Genomic DNA, 23,721 nt, shown 5'->3' with positions numbered 1-23,721 from the left:
CTTCATGCTAAGTGTCGCACAGAGGCCCTCGGCGATCGCTATACAGGTCTCATGCTTTACTAGGAGACCTTAATGCGATTAAGTAGTATTAAAAGAAAAATTTCAAGGCCTCCCCGGTGGCGCAGCGATTGACCGCTGGGTTGCAAAGCTGCCCGCAGCCTCTGCAGCGCCGGTTCCATCCCCGGCTGCTCCCCGGCCACCGGAGGAGGGTCCCACGTGGCGCGCGGACCTCTCCTGCCGCCCGCTGCTCCCCTCAGCAGTGTGCTTCGGTCCTTCTGCCTGCTCTGCTCCCCGCTCTGGCTCTGGTGAATTCTCTCACCCTCCCGCGCTTCTGACTATACCCAGTGCTTGTATAAATAATAAATCTTTAAAAAAAAAAAGAAGAAAAATTTCAAAATATACTTGGCTACACGATAATACTACCAGCAAGGATCCTGATCGATGGAGCCCACCGACTCTAAAACCCAGCACTAGGATGCCACGGGCCCAGCTGACCAGTGCTGTCTGATTCTCTTAAATGATTCAGATGTAAAAGAGAAAATGGCATCTGCCTAATTAACACTGCCTGGTTAAATATAGCTGCCAGGGGACAGACTCAGGACAGTATTTACAGAACAGTCTTTCCAGACCCTTGGGCCTCAGGTTCGAGATGATAGCAGGTCTTCAGTCCTTATCAACCGGAAGCAGAGGTGCCCCAGTAGGGGTGACTGGCCAGGGCCAGCAGAGGGAGACAAGGGGAGAGAGGAACACCTGTCTGGCTTTCATTTCTTGTTCCTGGTATCTGGGGTTCAGAGGATGATACCAGAACCAGATCCCATAGGCCCCACAGCTCTCCCCCGCAAACAGAGCCTTCACTGTGAGCCTGCGCTTCCCGACCAGGCCCAGGGGCACTTGGCCATGCTTCTCCTGGGTGGGAAGACAGCTGGACCACACCCCGGCTCTGCTGGCCTGCTCGTGGCACAAAGGCACAATGACCACATGCTTTCTCTTCCAGCTTCCGTTACAACATGGAAGCCATCGCCAAGTTCGATTTCACTGCCTCGGGTGAGGATGAACTGAGCTTTCACACTGGAGATGTTCTCAAGGTAGGTGATGTGGGCCCAGGAGCTGTGGGGATTCGGTCACGCTTGTCCAAGTTAATCTCACAATCCATGCCATTGTTTCTTAAGAACGACACACGATTCCTTTCGCAAAGAGTTCACCTCAATCCAGAGGGTTCCTTCTGAGCATCTGTGTGCCAGCTGCAAGGCCGGGTGATAGAAATGCAGTTGGCATCAGCTACCGTACTTGTCCTGAGATGCTCACAGTGTGCGTGGGGGGGACACATCCATCCAAAGAGTGATGCTAGGGAAAGAAAGATGGCGGCCGTGGGAGCGTGTGACCCATCCATGTCAGGGGAGGCAAGTGGTGAGTTGGGCTACAGTTCAGAAATGAGCAAACCCATGCAGAATCAGGTGAGCTTTGTCAACCTGCACGAGCTGGCACTTACTTGGGAGGGTGGGGAGTAGACAGCTGGAGGAGTGTGACTCAACAAAGAGCTCTCACACCTGGCTTCTCACGGCTTCTCAAAACTTGTCTTCCGCCCACATTTGAGTTGTAATGGCCACTTGCTGAGCTGAAGACACCTTGGACTTTTCCCACATCTCATGACCACACTTACATGCCTCTGGGGGAGCCCGTGATGCCAATGGCCCCTGCCTGGCCTCAGAGCACCCTCAGTTACCCTGATCCCTGGTCCTCAGCAGCCTACATGGGCCTTCTCACAGCTGAGGGCTGCACTTGCCATAAAAAGAACCTTGTGGGTACGGGTGAGAGAGGCCTCTCTAAATGCCTGTGGAATCAACACCACTAGCTAACCCTGCAGGCTCCCTCCCCAGCTGTCCAGGGGCTCTTGGTCCTCCTCCCGTCCCCCCTCCCCGCCCCCCGCCTTTCCTGGACACTCTTTTAGGTGCTCCTCTTCCTCTCTCTACCCTGAACTGTGAGCTCCTCTGAAGGTTCTGCCTTGACTTACTGATTTTCCTTCTCGCTCTGAGCCTCCCAACCACTCCTCTGGCACCAGCTCTCACCCTTGGGCCAAAGGCACTCCTACCCACCGCTCCTACTCTGGCTCTGACCGCTCCTTCCTGACTTCACACTGTCTGCTGGGTGTTGTCTTGTGGACACCAGCTCATCAGCAGCATGTCTAAAATCAAATTAAACTCACCTCCTATGAGGTAGGTACTCACTTTTCCTCCATTTTACAAACATAGAATCTGAAGTGAAGGTGTTAAATCTCGTGTTCAAGGTCAGTCAGCTCGAGTGGGACCATGGCAGGCTCTGATTGGCTCTCTGGCTCCTGAACCCTGCTTTGTGGTGAATATTCTTTTCTCATGAGCCCCTCCAGCAAGACCCTCTTCACTGGGAAGGGGTGTGAGGTTATGAAAAGGGACATGGGCTTTGACCAGCTAGATGGCATGTGAAGCCCCACTGATTAGTGTCCTCGGTTCAGTCCCCTGTCCCTCGTGAGCCTTAGTGTTTTCATCTAAAAGGGGAGGTGTCTATCTTGCAGGCCGTGGAAAGGGTTCGAGGTAATGTTCCCAGCCCAAAATGGATACTGAGAAAATGCTCACTCTATTATCAGGGCACCCACCCCTGCTGTTCCTGAATGGCCACTGCCACAACCCCTTAGCTGACCACACCACCACCTGTCTCTTCCTCCTTCCATCATTCTATACGAGTCCCAGAGGGATCTTCCTAGAAGACAAATCAGATCATCACCTCTTACTCAAACGCATTCAGGGCTCTCCATTACTGACTGATTGAAATCTAAGCCATCAGGCTCCAGCCCACAGCTCAATCTCATCATGATACACAAGCATGCATGCACACGTGTGCACACATGAACACATGCATGTGCACAAACACACATGTACATGATGTGTGCATATGTGCACACAGACCCTTTTGTGTGTATGATGCCTCACAGGGCACACTGCAGTGACACAGGCCTTTCTCTGCCTCCCCCGGCTCTGAATGCCCTTCTCACACACACACCTATTTGAACACCTCTGCAGAGGGACTCGCGCTAATCTTCCCCACTGCTTAGCACCCTCGCAGAATGGATCACTCTATCATCAGCTCTTTCACTGCCTTTCACACACGCTTCATTGGAGGCACTTATGATCTCGCCTCCTGTGACAGTTGTGAGCAGGCGGAGCCTCCACGCGCCCGTGTAGCCTGCATGTCCTACTCTCACCCTGAAGGGTCTGAGTCCCGGTTTATGTGTTGGCTGCTCCACTTGCCAAAACTCTGTAAGGAGGGTGGCAGGAGTGCCTCGGGGTCTAGAACAGCAGGAAGATGGCCCTCCCGAATATGAGTGAATGATTGAATGAATGAGTGAATGGTTGATTCCTCCACTGGCCTGTCAGCAGAGCCAGGTTCATCTTTGTGTCTTCTCAGCATCTAACACAAGTCACGGCCCCAAGAACCTCTCAGGATGTATTTCTTAATCGTTAAATTGCATCTTTGCACGCTCATTTAAAATTCTATCAGAAGGCCACCCCTCCCCCTTTTCGGATCCTGCCATCACAGCTGTAGCGGTAAAGAGAAGAGTGGAGAGGGGCTTGTCGTCTGAGTCTCACAGGATGTGTCTGTCACAGTGGTTAGTGGCACTGCCTGTGGGTCCCTCCACAAGACTGCAACATCTCCAGAAAAGGGTAACACCCCAGGATCTTTAAAATCTTTTCAAAGCCAGCTCTTGACTGCCCCAGCAATTCATTCCCAGGATGGTTTTTTCATGCTTGGCCTTTAGTGCTAAAAAAATAAACTTTTTCATTAGATCCTACCAAAAATGCATGACAAGGTCACCATCAGCCGCCACCCAACTTGAGTTCCTCAAGGTGAGGTGGGGTTTATTCATCTCCATAATCTTGCACCTACGTGCAAACAGCAGGTGCTCATTAGATTTTGATCAGCATGGAATGGTAAACAAGATGGCGGCCAACCACTGACTCCTGCTTCTCTTAGGAGAGAAACACTTGAAAAGTCAGGAGTAGGATGTCTGGTGTTCTTGTCACAAACTCCCATGCCTATAGCTATGCACAGCTTACATTTCCCACTTGAATTTGTCCGTCTAAAAATGTCTCTTGACCCAGTCCATTAGTATCTGCTCCTGTAATATACCCAACTCAACCCCATTTCTTCCTGCTGAAACAACGGCCTAAAAGCACTAAGAGTTAATCCTCATCATTAACTTTTTCAAGACTTCAGGCTTCCGCTATGCCGCTAAGAGCTGTAATTCCATCCAATTTTAAATTTCCTCCACCCGTACATTTTGTCCCCTTCCCACGTCTAACTTATTCTCAGGCCATGTAACCCAGAAAATTATTCTCTTTATAGGCAACATTACAAGAATTAAGACACAGTATCCTGAAGTGTGAAACTACATGTGTTTAGGCTGAACTCCTGGCTCAGGTCTACACGATGGGTACACGAGATAGGGGGAACCGAACAGATGGAGAGATGAGAAGAACAGGAAGTGCGGGGCCCCGGGCCCACAACGGCAGGAGGAAACCACCTCCCCCCAATAGTCTTCTTTACCGAAAATTAGATTTTTTTTTTAAACCTTGCCTTCTATATACCATAAAAAGCCTGCAAATTTACCTTCCTGGGAACATGATCGCAGGCGGACTGAGCTCCAGGTGGTAGAGAGAAATGGCTGCACTGAGGAATAATCTTTCAGTTTCTAGAGGAGGTAGATGGGCGTGAGCCACAATTACTAAAATTACAGCTGGTTTCAGGTCAGAGAGCTGAGTACAAAGTGGGTTCTTACCATGATGAGCCAATTTCCAAAAGGCCTCTTTTACCTCATCCCTGCTCACCTTTGGATTTTACATTTGCTACCCGGGCCAAACAGAACATTCCCAGGTGACAGGAAAAAGGAATTCCAAAGCCATAAATGTGGGGAGCTGGCATGGAGTGAGCTGTCCTTGTGTTCTTTCTACACAGGCGCTGCTACTGGGTTTCCTAGTTCTGCTTTTGACCTAGATTTTCTGCTTCCCACCCTCCACCCCCTCAGCACACACATACCCACACGTCCTCGGTGATACCAACAGTCCCATTTGATGTTAGAAACTCTAAAGTTTTCTGTTCTCAGCAATTCTAGAACTCAAATGTGGGACGCTTTTATTTCTTCAGAACAAATGATTAAATTCAAAACATACACATTTAACACTTTGAAGAACTCACAAGCCCTTCTATGTCCTTCAGAGATGGAGCCCTCCCTCATAAGCCTATCACAGTATTTTACAAAATTATATTTTAAAAACCAGCAAATACTCTCTGAAGGACTTTCAGCCACCAGGGCTCGTGTGATTCCCACACCAGCTCTGTGAGGCGCTAGCTGCTTATTATTATGCCCATTTTCCAGATGGTTAATTACTTGCCACAGGTCACACAGCTAGTCCAGGGCCGAGCTAGAAACCAGGGTTTCTCATTCCAAACTCAAAATACAGTCTCCTTTCTTCCACCCCCAGAGTGCTATGCGAAACAGGACATCACCTTCTCGGTGACTGGGTCTCTCCAATTCTCTTCCCATCACTGGGGCACGTGATGTCAACTCCACCCACTCTGGGGTGATTCCCAAATCCCAAACTTCAGCCCCCACTCCCTCCTATGTCCAGACACATACCTCCCCCTGCTCGCTGTGTTTTGCTTCCCAGCTGGTCCCAGGGGCAACGTGATGCACTCACACAGACTCTGAAGTCCACCTGTTCTCCTTCAGACCTGCTCCTCCTCCTGTAGTTTCTATTTTAGTGACGGCTACGCCACCCACTCAGCCTCCCAAGGCAGAATTCCGAGTCATCCCAGAATCCCTCTCCTCCCTGAGCTCCCCAGAACAGTCACAAAACCCTGCCCATCTTCCTGGATTCCTCTAGAATGTGTCCCGCCTCTTAGGCCAGCCCCCTGTCATCGCCTGCCTGGGTGGCGACACTGTCTTCCAACAGATGTTCCTCCAACTTACCACGCCAATCTACCGTCACGCTCTGGCACTCTAACTTCTCCCAACTCTAATCCTCACCGTGCTGTCTCCTGCTTAAAGCTCTCTAATGACATCCCATAAATTTCAAGATAAAAAATCCAAACTTGTCAACTTGCGCTACAGGGTCCTGTACCTCTACTTCCGCTCGCTATACTCTTGGGGTCACAATCGAAACTGCAGCCAGAGGTGTTTCATTCCCAGAATGCACCTCCCATCCTTCCCAGAATGCACCTCCCATCCTTCCCAGAATGCACTGTGCCCCTTCCCAGAATGCACTGTGCCCCTTCCCAGAATGCACTGTACCCTTCCCAGAATGCACTGCCTCCTTCCCAGAATGCACTGTTTCCTCATCTCCCAAGGTCCCATCTACCTAATTTCTTTCTGTGCCTGGGTCACCTGAATGGCATCTCCTCTAAGAATTCTTTTGTATCCATCGTCTGCTTCTCCTTTATCACAGTATGTCAACCAGTTAAGACGTTTGTAGTTACAAGAAAAAGAAACTAAGCGTGGCTTAAGCAATAAGATTGTTTCTTATCCAAAGTCCAGAAGTAGGAGGGCCCTGGATGACTAATTCGGTGTCTTGGTAACATCATCAAGGTTCTTTTCAAATGATTTCCATCTTCCCTCCATCATTCCCAACTATTGTTTGAGCCTATGCAGTGTATTGTATGATAGAAGCCATCTCAGTGGGGGAGGGAAAGAGGCAAATATTTGTGTTTTTTTAACACTGAAACTCACTTTCTGAAATAAGCTGAAGTCACATAGAGCCACATGGGGCAAATCATGAGTAAGCAAGGCAGGTGATAACATTTGGGCCATGGGCATGGTCCAGGCAGGACCATCTAGTAGAGACCAAACTCCTGGTTTGGCCGGTGACCCGGCTCTAAAAGGAAGTTTAGGAAAGGCGGGCCATACAGCACGTGTGCAAACTGTGAAACACATGGAGTGTGAACACAAAGAGTCATTGTCAGAGCCGGCCACCCTTGGATGTTTAAGTTTTAATCTGCTTTAAAAAAAAAATAAGAATAAACTTTAAGGAGTTTCCTGGTTACCTGGCAGAGAAGGAAAAATGCTGCTCTGGCCTCTCCTCCATCTTCCCACGAGGAGCTTCAAAGCCCGGGACCTAGGGCGCATGAATATGTAAACTGGAAGGAGACAGGGGATCAGGGAAGCCTCACAGTGCCTGAGTCTGGGAGGCCAAGTCATGGTGGGATCACCCGAATGGGCAGAAATAACTTGGGGTTCACAAAATTCAAGCTGCAAAGATAAACCTGCTGCCCCCAACACCCCAGACTAGACTAGGGATGTGGTTGCTTGGGCTGACTTTCTCCTAAGTCCAGAAGCCACTACCCTGCACCTTTCTCCGGTCGCTCCCTGACCTGTCTGTCCTTCCTTCTCTTCCTTGTAGATCTTAAGTAACCAAGAAGAATGGTTCAAGGCAGAGCTTGGGAGCCAAGAAGGATACGTGCCCAAGAATTTTATAGACATCCAGTTTCCTGAGTAAGTATTTCCAGCCTGCGAGATGGGTCTACCCACACACACTCCCCCTTCCTTTTTCAGTAGTCGCTAAAATTATCCAAGCATACCCAAGATACTGTCAAAAATGGTTGCCGCTGGAGAGGGAACCACACAGCTGAAGGCCAGGGGTGGGAGGGAGATTTGCATTTCACTGCATTGCCTTTTGAATTTTATGCCATGTGCATGTATCGCCTATTTTAAGTTTATAAACTGAAATCATCTATAATTGTCGCAGCAGGGTTTCCAAGAATTCCAGGGGGGGCGCTGTTGGCCACCCCACTGCAAGAGCTGCTGCTTCAAGGCACTTCATTAACTCCCAACCTGCCTTCTACCCTAACCCAAGGCTCTCAGCTTTTAATGAGGCCTGTGGCTGCTCCCTGCCTCCCTGCCACCGCGCTCGCACCAAATTTGGTGGAGGAAAAGGGGAAATTCCCTTCACGGAGGGGAAATGAGAAGTTGAGATTGGGGCTCCGCTGTCTCAAGACTTGACCACAAGGGCTAGATAGGAATCTAATCTCATTCGAGAGGCAGGCTAGCCCAGAGCAAAGGTTTGCTGGCAAACCGAGCCGGCGAGGCCTGGGAAGCAGCGTGAGAGCGAGCCGGGCGAGTGACCGCTGACCTCAGCTCGGCCCCGGTGCCGCTCGTAACCTAGTTGACCACATCATACCTGCCTCCACCCTCAAACCTCCACGCTCGCCTGCACGCTCTGCTGCCGGCCTGGCTTCCAGGGCCGCTGGGGCGCTGGAGACCACCAGAAAAGCCCCTCTCCCCACCCCCAACTCACCCCGACTCACGCCCCCACCCGCCTCCTGCAGCTCCGCAGACACAGACGCTGCCTTTCCTGCAGCTGTGTGGAAGGAACTGTCTGTGCTTCTAGCAGAGATTCTCCCCTCTCCCACATCCCCGTTCTCGCCCTCTCTGCTGGATCTTGCCCATCAGCAAGCAAGGATGCTGTCATCTCGCCTGTCTTAGCAAGAAACAAAAACAAAAGGAAAAACTTTTGATCCCAAATCCCCTTCCAGCTCACTTTCTGCAAAAGAAGGGTCCTGTCTCTCTCCGAATGCCTCTCCTGTTCTCTCCGGAACCCTCTTGGCCCCTTTGAAGCCTGTCTTATCGAGGTGACCACGAACCATCAGTCCCCCCGGTCACTGCAGGTGACCATCTCAGCGGGCGGGGTCGGGGGGCCTGGCCCCCCCTGCGGGCGACGTGCCTCACTGGGCTGCCAGGCCACGCTTCCTCCTGCTTCTGCTTCCTGCTCCCCGGCTGCTGCTCCTCAGCTTCCTGTGCTGGGCCCCCTCACCTCCCCAATCTCCTTTAGGGTTAGCATATCCCCCCTCCCGGGGCGAGCGAAGCGTGTGCACCTGTTGAGGGGCGAATTTGTACGATAAAATTTGATGAAAAAAGAAGAGCTGCCCTCAGAAGACGCGCCCCACTCCACCCTCCTTTTTGTTCTCACGGCTCCGCAGCACGTGCCGCCCCCCGACATACTCTCCCTCGCCGTATCCGTGTCCATACCCATATCCCACCCCTGCCCGCGGTTCAGGTTCCTGAACCGTAGAGAGCACGGGGAACTGCTCACCGTGCCAGCCGCGGCCCGTCCCCACTTGCGGGCCCTCCCGAGACAACCACCAGCGCGGCCTCCCGGAAGCAGCGGGGCGCAGCTGACCGCTGAGTGACTGCACTTACTCACTTCGCTTTCCTGTGGTTGGGAGAGGCTTCTGGGCCCCTGCCTGTTGCCTCGGCCAGGTGGCAGGGCCTAGCCTTGTCCTTGCCCACGTGGCAACCCTCCCAGTGGCTGCCGCCCTGCCCTGCTTCCCTGCAAGAGCAGTTTCTCCTCAGTCTCTTCTTTTCCACAGTCAAGATTCTTGTCCAGCCTGGGTTTGTAGGGGAGACCCCAGGACCTAAGCGTGTAGACACTGCTCTCTGGCTGCTGTGCCTCCTCCCTGGTGCCTCCCAGCCTTTGCTGGGCACCCAGAGCACAGCCCCTTGCCCTCTGTGCCACACAGGGAGCCGGGCCCTGCACTGGGCCTCTTCCCAGGGCCACCAAGGTCTCAGCCTGGCAGCGAGCACCCAAGGCCCTGCCCTCCAGGGTGGACTGCCCCCGGTGCCTGAAGTCGTTTCCCCTCCGGTCCATGGGGGTTTCTCCTGGCTGCAGCCTCGCAGCTGTTGGCAAGCAGCCATTCCGCTGTGAGTCACGCCCACACTGCCCCATTTTGGTGCGGTGGCACATTTGCGTGGTCCAGGCTTTCCAGGCTGGAGAGACTTCTCCTGAAGGGAGAACTAAGAGGGTGCGTGGAAGGGATGTTCACAGCCGTGCTGCACCCTGTGTAGAGCTGTTTGGTTTCCAAAGCTCCTGGATCCTTCTGAGTCTCCCTCTGTTCCCTCCTGAGCAGAGTCCCAGTCCTTCTCCTTTGGGGGTCTCCTCTCCTCCATGTCTTCATCGTCTGGCGTCTCACCAAGATCCTCTCGTTTATCTCGCCTGATAGATGGTTCCATGAAGGTCTCTCACGACACCAGGCAGAAAACCTCCTCATGGCCAAAGAGCCTGGTTTCTTCATCATCCGGGCCAGCCAGAGCTCCCTGGGGGACTTCTCCATCTCTGTCAGGTACTGACCATTCCCGACACCGCCCTGACTCAGATGACTGAAGCCACGTGATGACCTCTTGAATGTGACCTAATGATCAGGAGCCTGGTGATCAAGAAACCCAGGCCTTTAGTCAATGGTGATGTCATCCAATTCCTCCCCTTAACACCTGTCCGATGGTTTCTGGCCAAAATTATGTGCATCTTCATCTGTTGTCCCCTCTAGCCCTAAGTCTTCCAGAAGGACAGGATTTCATCTACTTCATCTGTGTACAGTCGACAGTGCCTTGTACCCAGCAGGTGTTCAAAGAGTATTTGTGGAGGGGAGAGGGAGAGAGATGGAAGGGGAACACCCAGTTGTCCAGATTGGGGTTGACATCTTAACCTCTTCATTTACTATGGTAGTCGGTCTGGAGAGGGGCCAGGGGACAGTTGGAATCATCAGCCACTGCTGTAGGATGCACACGTAGTTGTAGGTGACTGCACAGAAAGAAAGTTTACCTCGATGCATTGCAATGCAGCAAAACTGAGAGCCACAGACCCGGCAGAAGAGGCCTGGGATGGGGGCGGGGAGGCTGTAACAGCAACATCTCACAAATGTGCAGCGCCCGGGAGGAAGTGACTCAGTCCAGGCAGAAACATGACACAGCCCCACACTCAGAAACCCCACGTCTGAGCAAACTGCCTGTGGTCAGTGTGTCGGGGAATGCAAGTCATGTGTCAGACACGTGACCTCATGTGAAAGTATAAGAACGCACGCCGAGAAGCGAGCCTGGCCGGCCTCCTGCAAGGGCACTGCAGGAAATGCTGGGCTAGGTTATTCAACGTATTTTGAAAGGCATGCAGCTTTAGTGCTTTAAATACGGAAATCCAATCTTGGGTAATAAATTGAGGTGACTTTACTATTTAGAAAGAATGGATATTTTTAGGAATTGGTAGGAAGTTCTTACAAATAATGGATCAACCATTGCTATGCACGTGTGCGTCTAAAATGCTCAAAATAGCTTGGTCCCTTTAGCCCTGCCCGGCCATCTCATATCACTCTTAATTTTCCTTGACTAAAACTTTTTTCACAGCTTGGGTGAGGGTAAATTTCAGCCCAGGCCAATATTGATGTATCACAAATTCTAAACTTGTGAGATCTTAACTAATGAAATTCGGCTCTATTAATAAATCTCACAAGTCAGATCTATTTCTCCAAGGCCTCAGTGACAGACTGGCCAAGTAAATTGTGAGATTGAAGGGCACCTCAGGGTCACTCTGCTTTCCATAAACTTGACTGTGACTTCTTAACTATGGATTATAGTTTCCATTTCCTTAAAGAACATGAGTTCTGCAAAGCAGTCAGCCTTGACTCCTGCCAAAAGTCCTCCTCTGCTATTGAGGCAATGGAGCTTCTCATTGTGGTGATTATTACCATAATCATTATTGCATTTTCTGGAGAACTATAGTGTAATACATTCCAAAGCAAAATCATTTTTATTTATTACATCTGCTTTCTGTCATGGGCACAGATAATTAAGAGCTAATTGTAGTTCTATCACTTAGCATTTGTTAGGCGTCTGAGACACTAGACTTCAGGGTCTGGAGCCCTGAGTCACTTTCTCTTCTCTGCCCATCTGGACCTGAGACAATGGTCAGACTGCTCTCTCCAGGTCCCAGATGACCAACTGCAACCTGGACATCCATCCTCACAGCTTATGAAAGTACAAGGGTTAATGTTTTGCACCTGTGTTCTTTCACTAAGAGGTGGCGGATGAATAATTATAATATTCCAAGAATAGTTCTTTCTCCTTACCCAGATGTGAGGAGTAGTGGCTGAGTTGAGCAATGTGGTTTAGTGTGAAGGAAGTGACAGTTAGTGGCCAAAACCAAGGGGAAGACCAGGCAGTGATTCAAAGTGTCAGTTTCTAGCCATGGACCTAGTTCACCTGGTTAGCAGAGCCCTGTTCAGAAGACAAGGCTGAAGATCAGAATTCCTGTTCACTTCTGAACACACACCACTAAATCCATCCCTGCAAAATCTCCACTAACCTTCAGGAGTATCTTTACCCTCCAAAATTTTAAATTCTTGACCCTTCTGCTGAATCAGACAATTGGTATCATTAACACCAGTTTATTTTTAGATATAAATGTATGTCTGTTGACAAATAAAGTTGACATCCAAAAGAAAATGACTTAGCAATAGAGAAAGGCTGGAGCTAATAGTAAAGGGTCAGCTCCAGCCCCTCACCTCCCCTTTCCAAATCAACGTGGTACAAATGTGCCCCATCTCCTGTGATCAACATCCTGGCATCAACAGGTACTGGTCTAAAAGATGTTAGCAGGTACCTGGTGTGCTCAGACCCACCAGACTGATCAGAGACGCAGGGTTCTTGCCTTAGCTCTGCCTCTCATTCACAGTGACCTTGAGCAAGCCCGCCACCTCCCTGAGGCTTGCTTCCTGATCTGTTACATGAAGATTTAAGACTAAACAATGCCTGGGGTCCTTTCCAATCAGAATTCTGCAATCCTGTAAAACACTTTTTCCCCCAAAAGCTCAAAATACTTTGTAAGCTTATTCATGCAAAACTAAAACCAAGCCCAAAACCTCTCCATTATGGAGAGAATAAAACCTGACAAATTTTTCAGGGTAGTTTCTTGCCATCCAGAGCGAGTTGACAGGCTTAACAGAGCTGGCTCAAAGCATAGCTGATAACAAAACAATAACTGCACAATGGAAGCCACCAGAAAACCCCTCATCCCTCAGCATCTTTGCCTCTGAAAAGTAATTTCTGAGTCTTGGCAGAGTCCTTAGCCTGGCAAGGACTGAGAGGTTGCCATGTTTCAAGTAAACATTGTAAAAAGGTCCTTGACCCCTTAGTCTTTACAGCACTTGGAACATGTTTTTCTTGTCAAAGTTCTACTGCAGTGTCAGAAGACAGAGTGCCTTCTGCTAATAAAAAGCCCCTCTGGCAGCGTGCATCCTGAGCTATCCCTCCCACGACTCTCCTATGAGAGCTGATTGGGCTAGGCCACCTGGCCGTGCTGGGCAGGCCCACCACATTGCCACTGCCTGCCCGAACAGCGCTCCGCCACGCTGGAGGCGGGTTCCCTGTTGGCCTGTAACATACAATTTGGATTTGCTTGATCTCCAGGCATGAGGATGATGTTCAGCACTTCAAAGTGATGAGAGACAACAAGGGTAATTACTTCCTGTGGACAGAGAAGTTTCCATCCCTCAATAAGCTGGTGGACTACTACAGGACGACATCCATTTCCAAACAGAAGCAGATCTTTCTGCGGGACAAAACCCAAGAAGATCAGGTACATGCCAAGTCCCAATTGGCCCCAGGCTAGAGATTTGGGGCAGCCGGAATCCCACGTGAACCGCCAAGACAGTGCTTTGGTGGGCAGGCCACCCGGGGGTTGGGAAAGGCACAATAACTGAAGCCAGAACTCAGTTTTAATGCCAGTAACACATCCTAGCCACGTGATTTTGGAAAGTTCACCCGTCTCAGTTTCCTTATCCATAAAATCAGACGGTGGAGTCCTCTCCCTCATGGATGGTCAGAGAAGACACTGTGTCCCCTTTCCGTCCTTCCTCATCACACCCCAGACACTCAATACACATGAGCTACCTCACAGTATTTTGTGCCCAGCTCAGGAGTTGCCTGGGAGGAAGGGGCACTGGACTGCCCAGAGGGACAGAAGCTGCCGGCCTCATGACAGGACAGGATTCAGCAAGAAGTGGTTGGGGGAGGAAGCTGGACCTGGAATTCCTGCTCTGGGAATGGTTTGGATCGTAGAGTATGGCTTTAATGAAAATGCATCAGACAGACCTGCATTTAAGCTCTGATTTTCCATCCCTAACTATGCTCGTTACCTAGCCCGGGTAAGAAACCTTTCTGGGCCTCAGTTTTCTCACCTGCAGCATGGAGGCAACATGATGTGTCCTTCACCAGGCTGTGGTGAGGATTCAGTGAGACGATATAATTATAGCACTTGCCACAGCCTGGTCCAGATCAGGTGCTGAGAAAATGCTAACTTGCCTCCCATATGTAAATTCTCATGAGCTCATGCAACACATACACAATTTATAAAATATTTTTCAAAAGAAAAAACTTGGTTATAAGAGACAGGTGTTGTAGAAAGAAGCATTGATTGGAAGAGTTGATCCAAGGATTGGTTATTTGAAAGTCACTGAGACTTTCAAAGCAACATGTGTTTTGGGGGGCAGTAAAGAAGAACCTCCCTCTCAAGGAATTGGTTAGTTTTAAGCCTGAGAGTTACAATCAGAGAAAAGGGTGTTCCCACCAGTGTACACAGAAATTCAGGAAGGAAAACAAAGGTCAACCAAGACCTTGATGATTATTTTAACCAGGAAACGGACAGAGGTATTAATTTACTAGGATGTGCTTGCTGAGATAAGAGAAGGAACACAAAATGCATTGAACTGGATTAAATGGTTTATATTTGAGAAGGGATTAGAATGATGCCTGAATATACCAAGCCTAGGGCCCTGTGTAATTGTTCATTAAATAAAAATTACAAGAAAGTATCTCCGATTAAGGAGTGGCTGTAGCATTAAGGGGAAAAGGCCTTGCTCCTTCCCAGCATGCACAGCGGCTGGCCTGGTTTCCATGGTGCTGCCAGAGCATTGCTGTTTGGGTCACTATCACCAGGCTGTAAATGGCAGTTAAGAATCACGCAAAGTCAATAGCAGGGCTTATCTGGAGGGTAGAGTGTCCAGCAGTGTGGCAACATGTGATAAGGGGGTGGCATTGTGTCAGTATAATGGAATATTTAAGCTTGATTACACAGAGGAAAACAAGCACACCAGGAATGCTCTAAATGGGTCCCACGGGGAAAATGTCAGTGGTGAGCCAGAGGCATGCCCCCCAAATAGGGAGAATCTGAAAATACAGAGGCCACTTTGAAAACGGGAGGGTCTGAACCATTGATTCTCCTGAAGTGCACCCCCCCACCCCCCAGCTGTGGTGAGCAAAGTCTGGGCAGAGCGGGCAGGGGCAGAAGGGCCAAGGGGGCGGGGGAGGGTTTGCATCATCTTTCTTCCCTCCTAGGGTCGCCGGGGCAACAGCCTGGACCGGAGGCCCCAGGGAGGCCCACACCTCATTGGGGCCATGGGAGAAGAAATCCGGCCTTCGATGAACAGGAAGCTGTCAGACCAGCCCCCTCCCGCTCCCTCCCAATATGCCCCGGGACCCCCATCAGGGCAGCAGCGGTATCTCCAGCACCCCCATTTTCACCAGGTATCTGGACAGAATGGAGTGGGGCACGATGAGGGAAGGATCTGCTCTCCCTGGGGCTCAGGCCACCTTGTCCCCACAGCCTGGGAGAGTGTGAAAACCCCCTGCTGTGCAGGAACTACCACCGCAAATAAACTCTGGGGACTGGGGGCCTGGAGACAGACACCCCGGCAGTCCAGCCTCATCAGGCCTCATAAGTCCACCTAAAGGACCCTGTGCCACAAATGGTAGAAACTTGGCACTGCTCTTGGCACAGAAGCCTGTGACTTGAATGGTTCCACGCACACACGACACGCTCACATCCTTCCCTGAGACCTTGTGAACAATTGCTTTATTTTCCTATCAGTACAATTCCCAATCCATTCAACCCCTTAACCGATCCAGCTGTCCAGACGCACACGCACACACACACATACGGATTAACACAGGCAGCAGAGCCTGGCTTATTTTTTTATTTATCCCCTGTGTTGTTCCAGACGGGGTTTTAGGCGGCTTACCAAGATGGACTTTACAGCCAGATAACATCATTCCTAAATTCCTTAACAGGGCAGACAAAGTTCTTTGTGAGATGCCCATATGTGTTTCCCCAGCCTCATCTCCTGCTACCTCTCCCCTCCTCCCCATGCAGGGACACAGTCCAGCAATGCTGAGCTGCCTCAAGTTACTAGGTGGTCCATTGCATTTTTCCCCATGCCTTTATGGCTTGTATATACTATTCCCTCTGCTTCCAATGCCTCTTCCTAACCAATCCCATTCCATCTCTAAGCTGGTGTTCAAGCATCACCTCCTCTATGACGCCCTCCCTGATTACTCAGGCCGATTTAGACTCTTCTCCTCTGCTCACTGATCACTCAGATCTGTATGACTCCCCCTGTAAAACTGATGCTCCATGAAGACTGGGACTTTCTTTTCAAGCTATATCTCCCCAGGGGCAGTACTAGTGCCATACACATGGCAGGTGCCTGGTAAATATTTCTTGATTGAATAAATGAAACCTGTCATCATCTTGGCCTTCAGAATCTGTGATCCCTTTGTCGTCCTTCCCCTCTCTCCATCATCTGGGATTGATTGTCACCTTATCGAGTATTCTTGGAACACCGGCTATGCCCCAGCACCTACCCAGGCCCTGGGGAAGCCTGTGAGGGGTGTTTGTGGCCGTGTGGTGAAGGCTCCTTTGTCACATCTGTTTCCAGGACCGCCGTGGAGGCAGCCTTGACATAAATGATGGGCACTGTGGCATGGGCATGGCCAGCGAAATGAATGCCGCCCTCATGCACCGGAGACACACGGACCCAGTGCAGCTGCAAGTGGCCGGGGTAGGTGAATTTCCCTGTCTGGGCCCAATGGGGGAGATGTGTTGGGCCAATCAGAGAAATAAGTAGTTTTCCAGGAGAGATGTCCAAATGCATGGAGCTCAGAACAGAGGTGGGGGATCCCAAAGGTGAGGGAAAGGGGCAGTTCCAGGGCTGAGCAGATACCAGCCTGGCACCATCCAGTCTTGTTCTCAATTCGGCCGATGGGCCCCACCCAGTCCTCTTATTCTTCGGCTCTAGTTCCAGCAGGGGGACATCCCGTGGCCTTAGGACGAGAGCCGTCTTGACTCGGCTACGTTAGCCCAAGGGTGGTTATTTGGGGCCCCCTGCCAATGTGTCTGTCACTGGCAGGGAATGAAAGACCCTGTGTGATGTAGGGAGAGCCGCGCCCTAAGACGCCCGTGGGGCTGGAGGAGAACCCAAGTGTCTGCAGCAGCTGCCGCGTGTGACACCCATGCTCAGGGCGCAGCGCCAGGGGCCGCCTGGCGGGGCATAGGGCTTCTCCGGCTGGCGGTGCCCCAGGCCAGGCCCCCGCTCAGCAGGAGCTCTGTGTTGCCCCCACAGCGAGTGCGGTGGGCCCGGGCGCTGTATGACTTTGAGGCCCTGGAGGATGACGAGCTGGGGTTCCGCTGTGGAGAGGTGGTCGAGGTCCTGGACAGTTCCAACCCATCCTGGTGGACTGGACGCCTGCACGACAAGCTGGGCCTCTTCCCTGCCAACTACGTGGCACCCCTGAGCCGATGAAGCCCTTCTGGGGGAGTCAGAAGCCGTTGCCTGAAGCTGCCTGCAAGAGAAGGGACCAGGAAGAAAAGCTGGAACTACTCAGACACACGTTCATAGGTGCAGACACGGAGACCTGCGTGAGCACAGATTATGATAGTAATTTATTGGCAGTTGGGGTAACTGGCTGGAATGAAAGGAACTCGGGTGAGAACTATATTTATACTTATTTTTCTGCTCCCCTCAGCGGCAGGCAATGGGGAAGTTGGGGGGTGGGCAGGGAAATGAAACTGAAATTCCCCCTGTCCTTGAGGTGACATCACTTCCTCCTCGTCTGGGGGATTTTCACTCAGAATACCTAAGCCGTCCACACCCGGCATTGGACACAGAACAACAGGGCAGAGTTGGACTTGGTGGGGCATGTTCCTGCTCCCCTGCACACCCTGCACAGCTCGAGGGCTTTTGGGGCCACTTCCCTGTGTTCTCCAAGGGCTGCTGGACTGAGAAGGAAGGCTCAGCCACGCGATCTGCTCTGCGGCGGGCAGCATGCAAAGGACCTGAGCAGCGGGCGTCCAGGGTCTCCTGGTCTCTGCTAGGCCCAGGCCCTCAACTCCCTACAGTAAATGCACGTTCCTCAGCTAATCCTCTTCCTCTGGCTGATGTGGAGAAGCAGAGACACCATAAGGCACCCAATGCTGAGGGGGAGGGATTTTCACCACACCCCGTGGCTTACTTGGGTGACACCTCCGTCTCCCTGACTACCGAGAAAGCAGCATCCACGACTCAGTGAGGTGCTTGAGGAAGCCCAGCCAAGATGGCTGGATTTCAGGCCCTTGTTTTGTGGTGACACGGTGTCTCTTTGGGGCTCAATTTGTTTGTCCTCTTGGTTCTCTGTGTTTGTGAAGATGCCTTGCCCGGCGGCACAGAGAGAAGCCCCTCAAAAGAGCACTGGCTCTCGGGCTTGCTTTCTTGCCAGCGTGACCGGCTGAACATGGCCCTGGGTGGGAGCTGGCTTTGAACAGAGCTCTCTGCTCCATCTAACCATTGGACCGTTGCCAACACCTCTCCCAGAGCTGCACCTGGGGAAAGGAGCCCACAGTCACTGTCTCTTGTCTTCACCCCAAAATAGAATTGCGCTTCCTAGTGCTCACCCTGGGGGTGTGCAGCGAAGCCAGCCTGGCTGGGGTGAAGGGGCCCTGCAGAAGGAAGCTGGGTGTTTGGGGAAGCCTGTGAGCAAACATGTCTGCCCTGGGGGTCTTAGAGGAGAGAGAGAGAGAGAGAGAGTGTGTGTGTGTGTGTGTGTGCATGCTGAGACATGAAAGAAAGTGCTAGTGTGTGTGGAGGGGGCTGTTCCTTTCTCTCCTTCCACAGCCCTCCCTTCTCCGAGGGGGAGGGATAGGGCAGCCATTATGGAAGGTAATAGAAGAAGGAAAGAATTTCTGAGTCAGAAGTAACTGTCAGTGAACGTAGCCTGTGCCCCTTTAACTCTGAATCCCACGTTTCTCTGATCCCCACGTTGCCTCTGGAAGAAAGGGAGAAAGAAGGTGGTGGATCCTGGGAGGGAAGAGAAAATAGCCTGGAGAGGAAGGAGGGTGTGAGCATGAGGGAGGAGCGGCTCCAGCCTCCAGGAACGAAAGCGCAGAAGTAAAAGGCCAAAGCATTTCAGGAGGCGAAGGAGCAGCATGAGAGACACAAGGGAGGGGAAGAGGCAAGAGGTTACGTGGGATGACAAGGAAGACATTGGGGTAACGAGCCAGCGCAGACAAGCCAGGAAGGAGGGCCCAGGCAGGTGAAGGAAGAATTAGAGCGAAGAAATGAACGGGGTGGAGGGCGGGGGGCAAAGACACCACAAGGATGAAGACTCACGAAGGAGGGGACCTAATAAGCTATTTTGGTGCTAGGTAACGTGAACGTGCTACAGTAAATACAAGCCAAAAGTGATGTTTGATTTTACAGTATTTACAAACCATATGCTTCCAACAGCCCACAAGCTCCATCCATTTGTCTGACTATGTGGGAGGACCAGCCCCAGTTAAGACAGAAACAATTTGGTTCAGCCCAGTTTTTGTACCTTGAAACACTTCTCAGGAAAGCAGTAATAAAAGCAGTGCCCTTGTTTCGCAGAGCGGTGTCTAGTGTCTGTGTCACGCTCTCTGGGGGGATGGGGTGCCGGTCTGGACGGGCCGGCAATGCAGGCAGAGCTTTGGAAACCCCAGGCCGGTGTTCTGTTCCACCAGAGGTCAGAGTGGGAGTGTTTTTAATGGAAGTGTTAAAACGACCTTGGCCCTGTGTGCGGGCGTGCTCGCTTCAGAAGGTAGAGCGTCACCCAAACCATCCACAGAGCAGGCCCCTGGGAACCGCTCTGAGGAAGGGCCCGAACCATCCATGCTGGAAGGCTAACTTGCCTGGCCTCTGGTGCGGTCTAGGGGACCCCAGGGCCAGATGCCTCCCCGCTGCTGGCCCAGTTTCCACCTGACAGCATGTCAGCGCTGGAGCTGAGTCCAGCCTCCTCCTCCCACTAGCCAAACAGCCAGGAACACACTGTCTAAATTCAGCTGAAAAGGGTAGGTGACCTGGGAGCAGGGCACTTCCAGAGAAAAGCCAGTTCCTGTTGGACCAGTCGGTTTCTCCTAACCTCTTGCTGAGACTCGCTGTGTTTCAAACATCTGGCACCTGCCACTGCCCACCCACTTTTCAGTGGCCTCAGGTGCTCTCAGGCAGCTGTGCTGCTCAGAATGAACGCCTGCCAATTGCCTGGGAGTGTGTTAAAAATGCAGATTCTGATTCACGCCCCCGTGTCTACCAAGCTCAGAGGCGACGCTGCTGGGACCACAGGCTACACTCTGAGAGCAAGGGCCAAAGCTCTGGCAGTCAGCTAAACAGCTGCAAAAATCGGATTGGATTTTCAAATCCAATTTTCTGGGGACATCGAGGCATTTTCCTTCGTTGCGAATGACTTGGCCACTTTGGCGGTGGGACAAACAGGCATGATCCGGTACCGCTATTGTGACATCTGTCCCATTTGGCAGCCCAGGCGATTTATGATGTTAGCCTCTCCATCCCCACCAAGCGTCAGAAACATTACAGAGAGAGGCATTCAGATAAATACAAACAGAATTTCCTAATTGTAATTGCTTCAAACAATAGTAGAGATTACAGAAAAAGTTGTGAAGGCCTCGGGAAACCTTTAAACATAAAAGTGACTCTCTTCCCTGCTGGGAGGTGGGTCTGGGCCACAGCCACTGCCACTGGCCCGTGTGGCATCACTGGATCTCAGCTAACCCAAAGCAAAACAGACCACGTGGGGACAAAGGGACCAGGCCAAAATATGTGTTTACCTTGTTGATAGTTGGGCTTTCAGCCTGTCTGTCCCAAGGCAAAGCATGAGAAAAACGTGTTGTCTCGGTTTATTTATTTATTTATTTAGCATACAAGAACTGGGGTGTAACAACAGTGCCAGGCAAGAGGTAGGAGGATCCACCAGAGACAGAGTGGGGAGCAGAACAGGCAAATCTACTGAAATCCACTGCTAAGGGGAGTAGCAGGGGGACAGGAGAGGTCTGCTGCACCATGTGGGTAGCTCCCTGCCCAGAGATCCGGGTCAGGCCCCAATGGTGACAGCCCTGAGACTTAACCCCTAGGTCCCCAGGTCTTCTTTTTAAAAGATTCGTCAGCGTCCTTTGTTTCTCCCCATTGGCACGGACATGACCACCATCTCCCCCTGAGGCCCCTGAACCTTGCACTCAGCTCCTTGTATTCCCTGAGCTCCAGTCCCTTCTCCACACACACTCCAGCCATCTCTCTAAAGCATGAATCCCATCACGTCGCCCCGTTCCCATGCCTGGGGTTTCAAATCCAAGGCCCTTGAGTGCTCCTGGGGGTGTGGGCCCTGCCTCCCTCTCCAGCCTGTGCTTCTCCCCACCAGCCTTCTCAGCCTCCAGCTGGCCAAGGATTTGTCCCCAAATCCTTCATGAAGCCTGTTGTTCTCTCTCCACCTGGAAAGCACAGCCCCTCCCCTGCCCTTCTCCAGGCTAACGCCTACACAGCTCTGGTCTCTTTGTAAATGTCAATTTCTGGAATAGTTCTTCCTGGCCCCTAACCTAAAAGACTGCTTCCCACCGGGTCATGTCATGGTCCCCAGTGCCTTACCTTGTTTAGCTGTCAGGCGGCTCCCTGGGGCAGGAGAGATCTTGGCTTTGTAACGTGTGCCCAGCATCCAGTGTTGCACAGGGCAGTGACAGCCCTGAGGTTCAGTGGACATTTGCTTAAAAATGAACAAAGGGGAAAAAAAAAAAAATGAACAAGGGAAAGGCCTCCCTGGTGGCGCAAGGGGTTAAGACGCAACCTATGAATCTATTCGTAGCTACTGCAGCACGAGTTCAATCCCCGGCCAGGGAGCTTCCCACATGGCACAGCAGACCTCTCCTGACTAGCCCGCTGCTCCCCTCAGCAGTGTACTTCAGTCGATCTGTCTGTTCTATTCCCCACTCTGTGTCTGGTGAATCCTCTCACTCCTCAAACTTCTGGCCTCTACCCCAGCTCTTGTATACATAATTTATGTATAATTTATTTATTTATGTATAATTTATTTATGCATTATTTATGCATAAATAATTTATGTATACAAGAGCTGGGGTACAGGCCAGAGGTTTGAGGAGTGAGAGGATTCACCAGAGACAGAGTGGGGAACAGAACAGGCAGATTGACTGAAATACACTGAAAGGAGAGTTCTGCTTCGCCATGTGGGCTTCTCTCTGGCTGGCCAGAGATCGAACTCGTGCTGCAGAGGCTGCAGATTGCTTCATAGTGCGGTACTTAACGCCTGTACCACCAGGGAGGCCCATAAATAAATAAATCTTTTTTTAAAAATGAACAAGGGAAGCCCACCTCATCTCACTAGTCTTTCACTGGGTCCAAGAGTTTACAGACCTGGAGATACCAACAAGGTGGTAATGACGCTGATGCTCATCACAGCAGCTCTTGGCCACCTGTCCTCAACATCTCCTCCAGTCACTTCTGAGGGTTCGAGAGAGAGAGGCAGTGTCTCCTGTGGCGATGTGCTGCCCTGCGGCCGTGTGCGTTGCCCTGAGACATTCCCCGCAGGCGTCCTCCCTGTGTGCACACCTAAGTGGTCCGAGGCTTCAGGAAACAAAATCTGCCCTGCCGGTCCGTGGGGTGAGGGGGTGGAGGATGACTGTGCCCATCCTGAGCAGCCCCTGACCCACAGAGGCACTTCTTGGGCCTGGGGTCCACCCAGTTTTCCACATAGCTTGTTCCCTTCTCGCTAGAAACTTCCATCCATCAGACTGGACAGGATGCTACCTTCCCCTCCATCTCTCTTCTCTCTCCTCCTCACTCCCTATTGCCCTTTCTCCTTCCACTGAAAAGAAACTCCCCCATATCTCTGCATTTGTGCAATGGATGGCACCTGGGATGCCAGGGGTGCCTGGAGAGGTACAGCTGGACTTAGCGATAATCCATTCATTAAATCAACAGATATTTACAGAGCACCTCCCAGGGGGCAGACACAACCAGGCAGCAGGCTGTTGCACCTCTCAGCGTCTGGGCCACAGCCACTGCCACTGCCTTATTTCATCTCCTCTCACGCCTCTCCAGGCAACCGCAAGTCTCAGAACCGATCTCCTCCCACCTGCTGGCGGGCGCCCTCCAATCCAGCCACCACTGGCAGCCAGAGAAATCGTATTAACTTGCAAAGCTGATGACATCAGATGCCTGTGCAAAATCCTTCAGGGGCTCCCCACAGCTTGCAGTTCAGAGTCTAAACCCCTCAGCTTTGCACTAAGGATGTTTGGCCATCCCGCGACCGTTTTCTGTTTATTCAGCCAAATTGCCCCTCTCTCCCCTCCACACACCCCTCTCTCTAGTCCCCTGTAGTCCCCAGAATGAATCACCTTGTCTCACACCTCTGAATCTGCCCATTCTGGTTCTTAGCCTGAACGCCTTTCTCACGCTTTTTCACCTGGCCCAGCACTTTTCACCTGGCCCAGAAAGTGTTCAAGGGCACTTTCTGCCATGATGACTGGCAAGTCGGTGTCTGCTCTGTCTGATGCAGTAGCTCTAGACACACATGACTATGGAGGGTTTGAAACGTGGCCAGAGCTAGGGAGTAACAGTCATGGGGCCACCTGTCTCGGCAGTATGGGTCAGCTGCTAGTCACCTTGAGATGAATATTTGCTCAGGGCTCAGCTCTCCACCAGGAAGCCACCCAACCTCCTGGTCCAGGAGATTCCCTCCTTTGTGTTCTGGTAGCATCCTGGCGCCGCTTCTATCCCTGTACTCAGATCACTGCAGATAGC

The 23,721-nt window shown here is 51.6% G+C and overlaps 1 protein-coding gene across 1 annotated transcript; it reads left to right on the top strand.

The window, feature by feature from the left end:
• Positions 1–1,007: 1,007 nt before the first annotated feature.
• GRAP2 (GRB2 related adaptor protein 2) lies at positions 1,008–17,427 on the top strand (the record flags this gene model as incomplete). Its single annotated transcript, XM_084256407.1, has 7 exons — positions 1,008–1,085; positions 7,428–7,519; positions 10,024–10,143; positions 13,259–13,427; positions 15,185–15,373; positions 16,564–16,686; positions 17,248–17,427. The coding sequence occupies 7 exons, from the start codon at positions 1,008–1,010 to the stop codon at positions 17,425–17,427; spliced, it is 951 nt and encodes a 316-aa protein (XP_084112533.1).
• Between the last annotated feature and the right edge of the window lie 6,294 nt (positions 17,428–23,721).

This window comes from Talpa europaea, assembly GCF_964194135.1.
Source record: "Talpa europaea genome assembly, chromosome: 15".
In the NCBI taxonomy this organism is placed as follows: domain Eukaryota; kingdom Metazoa; phylum Chordata; class Mammalia; order Eulipotyphla; family Talpidae; genus Talpa; species Talpa europaea.
The sequence above is the reverse complement of the archived record's forward strand: the minus strand, read 5'-3'. Positions and strand labels throughout refer to the sequence as shown.